The sequence below is a fragment of the Micrasema longulum genome, unplaced genomic scaffold, assembly GCF_059751315.1.
Source record: "Micrasema longulum isolate JH-2025_06_02 unplaced genomic scaffold, ASM5975131v1 h1tg002472l, whole genome shotgun sequence".
NCBI classification, from domain to species: Eukaryota; Metazoa; Arthropoda; class Insecta; order Trichoptera; family Brachycentridae; genus Micrasema; species Micrasema longulum.
This window is the reverse complement of record NW_028279616.1, coordinates 9,782-21,639: the sequence shown is the minus strand read 5'-3', so window position 1 is coordinate 21,639 and position 11,858 is coordinate 9,782. Positions and strand designations below refer to the sequence as shown.

The window sequence follows — 11,858 nt, the reverse complement described above, 5'->3', positions numbered from 1 at the left end:
TATAGAATCTGTGGTTGTCGCTTTCCGCTGTCATCTCCGTCGCAAATTATAGATTATATAGAACGTCGTAACTACATACAATAATGTATAGTAGTATAATATAATATGTAATCTTTAAAGTGGTCTCAGTCAGCTGTCGCCTCTCTGTTATGGTGTCATGTTACATATTTTGTATTTTGCCTGACCCTTGCATTTTGCTTTACATCTTATCTTTGAATTTACAAAATTAAATTATATTTTCTGACTTCTCACAGTAATTTCAGTTACTTCACAGAAATATCGCCAAACTTTGTAATACATTTTTGGAATCAATTACGATTATAAATTAAAAATGGGTTTAGTATTGGAGTATCAATCTTCTGATCTTCGCGAACAAATAACTGGCTGTTCTAGTAAACCTGATTTTGATAAATTGTATAATGAAAAGTGGAAGGAGCTTCATGATATTCCTGGTATTTTCAGATATACTCTCGAAATACAACAGGAAAAGATTTTACCCGGAAAATGTGGATTTCTTCTACAGGTGATAATTCTTATTTAGTCAATTAATTAAATTATGAGCTGTCAGCTGTCGACGTCCTGGATGAATGTATAGAATGTGTAGGCCTTGTGGAGTAGACATCTTGGTAATGTGGATTACAATCTCAGATTTCGTTTTCGTTGAAAAAAATTCCTATCTTCAATTGCTTGCGTTTGTGTTCCAAATCTACACTTAGATATGATGATACGATAAAATTACGCATTCGCGGATACTTTTTCTACATATATAATTTTCTTATTTTAAAAAAAAAAAAAATCACTTCTGATTGGGCCGTAGTTGATGGTTTGAAGTCAATCTTATTTGACTAACATCCTGGGACACTTTTGTTGCTGACAGTTTTTTATAGGGACTCAATGTCTCTTCCTTTTCACTACCAAAGTCTTTTGGAATGACGGCTATACCCGTCATTTCCTAAATGAGAGACACGATTTTGACGGCTATGGCTGGCATAATGGAATCCTCTTTGTAATGTGGATTCCGATCTCAGAGTTTATTTTCGTTAAAAGTTATAAGTTACACGATTTCCTTAAATGGATCTCCCATTATTTGTGTTTGTTAAGTTCATACATGTGTACACTTGGAGGGGTATATGGAAGTGTACCCATTTACGGGGCTCATGATCTATAACGGCCTGGTTTGAGTGATTGCTTAATACACTGTGTCACATTTATCACGATACCCATGTTTCAAACATCCCTACTTACTTAATTACACTTTACTTTTTATAAATCAAATATCTACTGTGTCTATTTTATAAATAAAAATATTGGAATGACTATTTTTAGCTTAATCCAGATAGATCTTCTAAAAGGCGGACACCAGATGAAATACATTCTTTGAAACAGGAGTTTAATCCTTCTAATTTTAATTTCACCAAAATATCTCGGGCGGAATGCATGTTTCAAATAAAGCAAGAAAACAATAAAGGTTATATTCTACTTAAAAAGTTATATAATATTTTTAAAGCTTTATTTGTTCATTTTGCGGAGTAGTGTTGAACTCATTTCACTAGTATTATTGAGGTCTCAAATTCTACTCCCAGGTGAATCAATTGCAAGGCTTAGAGTGCAATCTTAGCTTTATTACCGACAATCGAGATAACTTTACAAACAGGACATCACACCACTATCTGTCTACTCAGATTTTTACTCCTCTACATTCACGCCTCTTCTAACGCATGCACAAAGATACATTCCACTTTGGACGTGTCCATTTTCGATGTTATCCGCATTTGGTGTACCATTGGAGTGCCCTATGCGCCAACGAGTGTGGATAGTAGGGGTGCGATGATGATAATGAGCTTTGGTGAATTAAGTAAGATTAATATATCAATCGAAGCTAAACTGGCAGTGCACAACGGAGTTTTAGTCCCAGCACTTATGTATAGAGGTGAAACGTGGAACTGGGAGGAAGAATAAAGCGGAGTGAATACGGTAGAAAAGTAATCTTTTAGACGAATGTGTGGAAAATCAAAGACAGGCATAATTAATAAGATTGAAAAGAATCGCTTTGGTTTGGTCATCTAGAATGAATGGATGATGAAAGAATGGTAAAATAGATATATATATATATGTATATGGCAAATAAATAGCGTAGGACAAGGATGACATGGCATGATGAGATAAAACAAAATCTCAAGTCTGGTCATGTCAAAAGCAGACACAACTGAAGAGCATGCATGACAAGATTATGAATTTGGAAGAAACTAGGATTGTGTGTTAGGATAGATGTGTGTGGCGGTCCATCCTCCATACCTACCTTCCCCTATGGAGAAATGGCATGATGGCAGTAGTAGCAAGTTAGTTGAATATTATGTGAGATTTTTTGCATGCACCTCAAACAAATTGCAATTTACTTTGTTTGAGAAAAAACACCCTAATAACATTATATAATATAAGTTTATTTAACCATAGCGTTGATAATAATTATTAATAATTTTTGATGTTACAGATAGCTCGAGGGATATGTTGATAGTGAATTCCAGTCCGATATGTTCAGGTCATAGTTTACTGTGTCCAAACCTTGAAGATTGTCTTCCGCAGGTGATCACTTTGAGAAGTTTGATTCTTGCAACACATATCATGTTCCTAAGTTCAAATAGGTAATAATATTTTATTAGTTTATTGAAAATAAAAGATCTGTACTCACTATACTCCTGAAATCACTCAAATATTATTTCATTTAAATGTCTTATATTGTCACGGCTGTTCGAGTCGCATTACAGTGTCCATCATCAGAAAGGGGCATGAAAGCGGTAAAGATATATTTAATTAAAAATGAGGTTTAATAAAACATAAATAAAGTCAGGTATTCGATTTTTGAAAAGAAAATGTTTTTTAGTATAAGCAAAACTGATAGAATGACCCTCGGTCTTTAAAATGGTTTTTGGGTATGTGGAGGGAGTGCTTTTACTGTCCATCATCAGTGTATGGCAGTCTAGGTGTTATGGATAGGGCACATGACTTGTCATTGGGGTTAAGAAATTTCTTAGTAAATTTAGTCCCTTTGAGGGCTAAATTTATTACCCATTTGACTTTAACAATTTTAATATACTCAAAATATTAATTGTGTAAATAACAAATAATGAAGATACTCTGAAACTGGTGTACTAATAATAATAATGATTTTTATTCCAGTAAAATGGCTAATAGTGCAGAGCCAATTCTACCATATAGAAAAACAAAAAATCTTTTTTTTTCAATAAAAAGGAAATATTTGCGTTCTTATTAAATATGTAAACCCAAATATTTCGATTTTGGGGCAATTTTCAACGCGAGTCTCTCAATATTAGAAAATGGGAATCAAGTTTGGGTAGAGTGGGGTTCGAACCTCGGACCTCAGATCCCGAGTCCGCAACACTAGCCACGGGACCACAGCCCGATTCTAATTTTAATTTTCATGAAATAACTAACATGTATATATCAACTTATAAGGAAAGAAAAAAAATTAATGAGTTTTTAATTAAATAAGATAAAATAAAATAAATTTAAATATTGCGCCTAATGCTTTTACCATAAGCTGTTGGAAAAAAGAAATACATGACCGCTGTTTATTAAGTACTTGAATACTTATATGTTCTTACATTACTGTAACATAGAAAATGTCATTATTTTTAGAAACCTGAGGATTGGTTTTAACAGTTTATGCGCAATGGCTTCTGTTAATCACTTGCATTATCATTTGATCGTTTTGGATTATAGACTTCCCACAGAGAAACTTGTGAGTATTGCTTTTAATTTAAAGCAGTGTAATCTGAAATTTTCAATGTCGGCCTCGCGGTGTGGTGGTCATTCCCGACATGGTTGACATGAAATATTTATTTAAAAAGTGGTTTTTACACCAGAGTTTTTCATAGTCCTGGGACTGGCACGAAAAATGATCAAGATAAACTGTGATTGGTGTACCAATGCATTGCCCTATGCACTATGATTTAAAATGTAATGTTGATATTTGTAATAAGTGCTACAAAATAAGTTCAGGGGAAAGCTATAAATATTTGGGTATATACATAGATTATAGACTAAAATGGGAAAAACATATAGCTAAACTAACAGATAAATTCGGGGGTTAAGGGTCATAAGGGCGAAACTACAAAAACACAGTTTTGAGATAAATGATAAAACAGTTTTCAAAAAATAATACTGTCTTTTAAGGGTAACAAATAAAGAAAATGAAAAATACAGTTAATAGAGCATAAAATGTTTTAGAGACAAAAATATGAAACTACGCTTTCGTCTATATGACCGTAACTTGCGCTTACATTAGTAAATTAACAAAATGATGTAAAAGGTGTTTTATTCTTCTGACTTTAAACAAAACGCTTCATTTGTAGTTTCACACAAATTTATCTAGGTAACTACTTATCGGATGAGTTTCATCTTTTTGTCACTAACAGGATATTTTGTTTGGATATCAGATTAGTACTTAACACAAAACAGCATTTTTTGTAGTTTCGCCCTTATGACCCTAAGCCCCCGAATTCAGATATTTATCTTATGTTTTCCAAAGACTGAAAAATATCTTAACCAAAGAAAAATTAAAAATAGTATATTACGCTTTAATTCAGTCTTCCTTAACATATGGTATAATAGTGTGGGGAGGAGTCTTGGATGCGCATAGTCGCTCAATAGAAATTACACAGAAAAATATAATTAAAATAATTTATAAAAAACATATACTATTTCCTAGTAATAAATTATACGTAGAGAATGGACTCCTTAGTTTTAGAAAATTATAAATATTTCAGTGCATAAAATACGTTTACTTGAATTGTATAGTAATAATTTAAATCGTATTAGTAATAGATTCGATAGTGTACTGTCAGTTCCAGGATGCAGAACTAAGTTTGCACAGAGGCACTCCTCACATGTTGGTCCAAGATCCTTCAATTTTCTAACCAAGGAACTACAAAACATCAAATCCCTGGTACATTTTAAAGTAGGTTTGAGGTCTTAGATCAGCATGGAAGGAACAGATAGACACATTCTTTAAAAAATTCATTAAAATTAAAAATAAATGCATTCTGCAAATAAATCATGTTTTCGTAAAATCAGCATATGTTAATTTAGTTTTTTTTTTCATTTTTTTTTTCATGTTCATGTCATACCATATATATATGCTATTAACTTTTTAATAATTAAAAAAGGAATGGCCCACGCTCAGACGCTGAAATCTTTGTGGGCATTTTTTCCAATTCATGTTATAGCTTAATTTTAAGATGTATTTTTCTAAAGCGTATTTATTTTTGTAATTATATCTCTTTGTAAATAATATGTGTATGGAAAAAAAATAAAAAAAGGGAATGATGATGATGATGAGGAATCTGGAATTTCAATTACTCTTATAGTCGCATTTTCCAAAATAATACCATTTAAAAACAAAATAATTTTTAATTTTTATATTTGTTTTACAAAATTAGGAGAAAAAAAATATGATCATTTCAGTACTGTTCAAAAGAAACATGTCCTCATTATTACAATAAAACACTGTAAAAAAGCTCTGTTTCAATTCAGAAGCTGGTAGGTCCATGTGGACACTGTGGTGGATCGCTGTGGACGTACCTGCGTTTGATATTTATCAACTCGTATGTTTCTTGCCAAACATGTATTTTTTTGTCTTTATGTACACTGGCGGAACCGAGTGGAAATTTCTTCCAACAAACCAATAAAATAGAAGGAGGTGTTTATTTTTTAATTCCAATACATATGTGAAAAAAAAACCAAAATAAAATTGATACTAGCTACTAGCAATATGTGTATATTTTAAGTTGCATTCATATTTCCACTAAAGTGTCCAAGAGGAGAGAAAATATAGTTCTGTGTGTAAAACAGAATCAGAATCCTGGACAAGTGTTTTCGACTCGATGGCGATGGCTATGGCTTCGCTCTGGTAAAAATCCTAAAAAAGGAAATCAAATGGAGATATGTTCACCTCATCTTGTAGTAGTTGACAGCTTTCACTTACCACGCTTTAAGATGATGACATATAATGCAGGTGTGATGATGATGGCATATTTCTGTTTCCAGAAATGCTCTCACTTACGCGGACCACTTTACATGACCGACAGTGATTACTCTGCCCGAGGATTCTGTTTCCAAATAACGACAAAGACTCAAATCGACGACATTTGTTCCCAAGTCTTCAAATTGACATCTTATTTACTAGATAATAATATTGCTCATAATGTATATATGATGGTTGGAGACTCTTTGGATGGGTCCGATGATGAAGTTTTGAGGATATTTGTCTGGGCCCGAGAATCTTCTGTCGGAATCAAAGATTTGTCCGGAATAAGCCTCGCTATTTGTGAATTTTCTGGACATTTTCCTGTCAGAAGTAAGTGGTTTTATACATTCATATCTTATTTTGAACTACCATATCGTCGGTGATACTGCAGTGACGCGTAACTATCAATAGATTTTTTTGGCACCTAAAAAGAACCCATCCCATTTAGGGGAACCTAAAAAGCGTTCTGTAAATATATCGGTAGTCAGATGGCAGATGGGACCATCTGTAATTTTTTCTGTTTTTTAGTTTTCAAAAGTTTTTGTAAATATTTCAGTACACGTAAAAATAAAAATTGCATCATTTCGAACATAATTTATTATTGAAAAGCAACACTAAAATATTTTAGTTTGTGGATTGAAGTCTTGAAATTGAATCGTGTTTCAGCTCAAAGTATCAGAAAAAACTATCATTATTTAGAGTAAAAAAAGCAATAAATCAAAACTAATGGCTCTTAGTCCCTTTAACGAATTTATTGCGGTAAACCATTTTTGTTAAAAAAACAGGTTACACGGTATTGCAGTATCACCGACGACGTATATTATTTTTCTCTATAACTGTTTAAAAAAACAAAATATTAAACACTACTATTTTATATTTAAATTTATTTCAACAGAGAGGGAAAACATTTTTGAGAAGGGAATATGGAAATCTAGGCATTTACAGGGCTTATGACCTGTCATTGGCTGGTTTAAGTGGCCACTTTACACACTGTGTAACATTCACCATTCTGCCCATGTTTGAACATCCACATTTCCTCAACATTTTAAATATGAACAACTCCCTAGGAAGGAAATCCAGCCAGTCTGCGAGCATTTGTACATAATCAAACATTGTTGAATTACTACCTGGTAAAAGAAGAAGTATAAAAATTGGAAAATTGTTTTCAGGCATTGCCTAGTAGGTGATTTGGTTCAGCCGGATGAATCTCACCTACGTGATAAAGGTTTCAGCTCTTTTACTTCACAAAAGTCAACAAATGGAAGAGTTAAGGAAATGTGGATGTTCAAACATGTGCAGAATGGAGAATGTTACACAGTGTGTAAAATAGTCACTTAAACCAGCCAATGACAGGTCATAAGCCCTGTAAATGCCTAGACTTCCATATTCCCTTCTCAAAAATGTTTTCCCTCTCTGTTGAAATAAATTTAAATATGAACAACTCCCTTGGGAGGAAATCCAGCCAGTCTGCAAGCATTTGGACATAATCAAACATTGTTGAACTACTATTTTATTTTACATTTATAATTTTATTTGTTTTCTGTGATTCTGATTTTGCCTTTTCTATAAATATCGTAAATCCAATTTTTATATTTTTAGTTATGGGATTTGTATGAAAATTATTTTTTATCATTGGGTATTAAAAATCAGTTTTATGTGTATTTGTGATTCTCTCATCAAGTATAAAAGCCTGACTCTTATTTTGATATAATGATTTGTGTATTAGACAGATTAATGTACGCATTTTAATTAAAAAATTACCCAAATAACAAATTTTACAAATTACCATTTCTCCAAAATGCTGTGATTTTGTATAAACGGGTTTAAAAATTCCTGCCAAAACTTCTGATCTGTGTTCTAATGCAATAAAATTATTGATTTTTTTTTACAGGCATCAAGGAATTTAACCAAATAACAGACGATTTTATAACTGAGATTCTCAGAGATAGTACGCACCGAGTTTTTAATAATATACTTAAAAATATTATAGCTTTGTACAATTAAATTAAAGCTATTTATATTCAAATGTCTATTATTCTTAGAAATTTCCCAAAACCAGTTCATTTTCTTGCATGTTCTTAAATATTATATTTAATTACCTCATACTCTCTACCGTTTATTTTATATATCTAAGCCTACCATAGCTAAGTAAAGAATTGCAAAAAGAGTTATAGCTTAAAAATGTTTTTTAGATGGGTTTGTTTATTAATATATAATGTTTACCATTTAAGTCACCATCAATCAATTCTGAAAATTAAGTTTGGCAGTGTTACACTAAGCATTTATGATTTCATTATTAGTTAATCACAATTTTAAACTTGCATAATATACATTCCAATTATTTATTGTGAAATTACTTCCATAAATTCTAAACAACTTTTAGGTGACTACTTTGTAATAATATGGGGGAATTGAGGTTGTCATTCTTCTTGAGGTTATTTGTTGGTGGTAATTATAGTAAATAATGCACTATTTTCAGATTAAACAAGTTTTTAAGTAGTTAATAAACAGATAAAACATCATGGTACAGTGTTAATTAATTAAACCATTTTTAAATTAAAGTAATTGAATAATGCTAAATTTTCATAGTCCCTGCCGGTACCTGAAGCGTAAGACTGATCAACTTACCTTTGTATAACAAAAATGATCAAGGTACGCTGTGATTGGTGTAGCAATGTAGTACAGATGATGAAATTTTCAGAGGATGTTTTTTATACCACTGTACATAAAATATGTATTTTTTCTTGTAATGTTATTAAATAAATAATTTTTAAATAAAAGGTAGAAAAATAGATCTTTAAAATAAATTTATAAAATATCACTTTTACAAAATAAATAAATATTTATCGTAATATTATGTGTGTGGTGGACCCTGAGGTCAACTATTTGATAATATTCTCAGAATGTATAAAGAGTTGATATAATCTTATTATCATAACATAAAATTGCGGTATAAAAATATGAGGTAGTATTTTTATTATGGCACTTAATTTGAAATAACGTATTTCAATTTGTTTTCACTGAAATATTCTAATTTCCCTTCCACTATCTTAATGTAAATAAAATGTAGCATTAATTTCATCATTTCTACCTTTCACTTCAAAATTCAGCATCGGAATAGACCAAAGAAATTTGGAATATGTGTTGTGTGTCTTCATCAGTGTCAATAGTCTATCGTACACGAGAGTAGGAGCATCTATTCCCCACAAGAAATCCAAGTGATTGAATTCTTCCATAGGAACTTTATAGTACTCGATAGGATTCTGTAACTGTTTATATAGTGCTTGAGAATCTTCAAAGCTGCTCAACAAATCATTAGCCGCCCATAACAGAGCAATAGGTAACGTTATTTTTTCAACGGGATATTCTGGAGGAGTGTTCTGACCGTAAATCTGCATATTTTTATCAGAACCATAGTCATATTGCCTGAATTTTCCACTGTCTCTGATTTCTTGAGCAAAATGTATGACAGTCTTAGTAGAAGTCCCGGCGGGTGTATGGCTCAATATGACGGGGAAATTTTGCTTATTGAACTGTTTTGGATCGAAGCCAGCCACTAGAAATAGTAAATTACGGCAAATGTCTTCGCTGTAGCGGTTTATCTCGCATCCGATATTAGCGAGCCACTTGAATATGACACTTTGGGGAATGAACTCATCAGCACCGAGGTACATTGTTATCCATTGTATGTTATCTGCAAAGGGAGCCAAGTACTTTATCGGAGACCGAACGTTAGTCATGTAGGCTATTGGCGCCATCGCAAATGCCGCTTTCACTTTTGCGTTGTACTCTAAACGAGTTGATAGCAATGCGAATAGTGTTGTCGTCCCCATTGAATGCCCTATATACAGCAAATCGTTTGTTTTCTTGATACTGTTGATGTAATCGATCTTTGCGGGTAGATCATACATAGCGCTTTCGTGCCATGTGAAGTTCCAAAACATCGGGTCCTTTACAGTAATTGAAATATGCGAGCGAGAATATGTGTTGCCCCGAAAGTTCCCCATCCAAACATCGTAGCCAGCTTCTGCTAAAATATAGGCTAGACCTTTCTCAGCTCCACCGGTAACGAAATTAGACGAGCTTCCTAATATCCCGTGTTGCAGTAACACAGCCTGATGACCGAAGGTACCATCGGGTGCTTCCTTCGCATGTGGAATGCGATGCATTGTCAGTAAATATCCATCTTCAGTTTTCACCGTGTGTGATTCAGCCGGATAACCATTTTTAGCAATTAATTGTACAGTATCCAAATACACATCAGGATTTGGTTTGTTTTGTATCGCTTGCTCATCGTTTAAAAGATTAATAACCGTAGCATTTTCTATTTCTGTCTCTGCATTATTCTTGTTTGTGAAATAATCTAATGTCTTAGAAATTCGGTCTTTCGTTCCTTGAAATAAACCTCCTATACTTTTCTGGACATTGTCTTTCTGTCTTTTTGCTGCGTCTACATAATTTGTAAATGTGTTTTCTATAAACTCTGTTTTCTTTATGATTTGATTTCCGAATTCTTCTGTGGTATTGCTCAAAACATCCTTCAAATATTTTGGTTGCCATATTTGATATGTATTGCAGGTTACATTATTTATCAGGTACAAAATTCCTAGAATTGTCAATTTACAATGTAATTTCATTTTTGTAATGAATACCCTTTAACACTTTCACTGTACGAAGCCCCGCAAGCTCTCTGAGCAAACTGTGAACTGAAACTGACCCTAACAACTTAGACGACATCAATATATTGGCATATTTATGTATATAATGAAGTCATATTTGCATGTACTTGTGTGACTCATTGCTTACAATATTTTTCTTATAAGATAACAATTAGACGACTTTGATTACCATGTTTGGAATTTAACATCTTGGAATAGTTAATTATATAATTAAGAAATAAACAAAATATTATTGGGTACTTACCCTTTTCAATGAAAAATGCCAGGTTGTGCAATGTCAATGTAAATATTCTATATTTAATAGGTATACAAGATATAATTTAAATTTAACAATTTTAAATCATTTATGGTTAAAAAAACAACTACAATCACAATTTAAAATTCATGTTGCATTAATAATTCATCCTTTATTGAATTTTATTAAGATTGTGTTTATATTAAACATAATTTAGAGTTTTCTACCTATCTTTTGTTTCCATCTCAACCCTACTAGATTCTTCATATCTTTCCTATAATAATTTGATGCCAAATATAGCCTTCAAGAAAAGTATTTATATGAATAATGTGGAGACAAGCAAGATAATTTGCTGGTGCATTCATATAGTAAGGAATGAGTCTGCACTGCGGTACTATTTGAATATACAAGACGCAAGATGATGCAAATTCAATAAAATTTCTTGATGTTATTTATATAAATCAAGTTGTGGTCACGTGGCTAGATCAGAGGTCCGAGGTTCGATCCCACTTTACCACAACTTGGTTCCTATTTTGTAGTGGTGAGTTATTTACAGCTCATTGAAAATGTCCACCAAAATTTAAATATTTGGGTAAAGATAAGAACACAAATATTTATTTTTCCAAAATTAAAAAAAATATGCTATTAACTCTTGTTGTAACATCCAGAAAACAAGGCTCTAATTTTTTTTAAATAGTGAAGTCGCATTTTGCTATAATATGCCTAAAGATTATTATTTTTAATAATGTAAAATAAACAGTTTATATGTATGTTAAATGTTCATTTTTATATGTGTACCTGTATTTCAAATATCTTGTCTTTTGTTTAATATAACACTTAATTTCAGCACCATGTTTGCTGAGGGATTTTTCAGCGCGGTCTTTTAAGAGTTTAAGAA

General features: G+C 32.1%; 1 protein-coding gene and 1 pseudogene across 5 annotated transcripts; one reads left to right on the top strand and one right to left on the bottom strand.

Moving 5' to 3' along the window:
* The first annotated feature begins 27 nt into the window (after nt 1-27).
* Nucleotides 28-8,072, top strand: LOC148272112 (GDP-D-glucose phosphorylase 1). 5 transcript variants are annotated; one of them, XM_088240515.1, is made up of 7 exons: nt 108-159; nt 463-523; nt 1,327-1,468; nt 2,492-2,642; nt 3,658-3,760; nt 6,067-6,376; nt 7,938-8,072. In XM_088240515.1, the coding sequence occupies exons 3-7, from the start codon at nt 1,438-1,440 to the stop codon at nt 8,048-8,050; spliced, it is 708 nt and encodes a 235-aa protein (XP_088096641.1). In that variant the 5' UTR covers nt 108-159; nt 463-523; nt 1,327-1,437; the 3' UTR covers nt 8,051-8,072. The 5 variants fall into 5 exon arrangements, with proteins under 5 accessions (XP_088096638.1, XP_088096644.1, XP_088096641.1 ...); XM_088240512.1 differs by having other exon boundaries at nt 28-523; XM_088240516.1 differs by lacking the exons at nt 108-159; nt 1,327-1,468 and having other exon boundaries at nt 369-523.
* Nucleotides 8,073-8,835: 763 nt separating this feature from the next.
* LOC148272111 (lipase 3 pseudogene) lies at nt 8,836-10,776 on the bottom strand (annotated as a pseudogene).
* Between the last annotated feature and the right edge of the window lie 1,082 nt (nt 10,777-11,858).

Bases quoted from the DNA above. Each gene is read 5' to 3' on its own strand.
- LOC148272112 (XM_088240512.1), top strand. From the start codon at position 332: ATGGGTTTAGTATTGGAGTATCAATCTTCTGATCTTCGCGAACAAATA. The intron at 524-1,326 runs GTGATAATTCTT...GACTATTTTTAG, and splicing joins AATGTGGATTTCTTCTACAG to CTTAATCCAGATAGATCTTC. The intron at 1,469-2,491 runs GTTATATTCTAC...TTGATGTTACAG, and splicing joins AAAGCAAGAAAACAATAAAG to ATAGCTCGAGGGATATGTTG.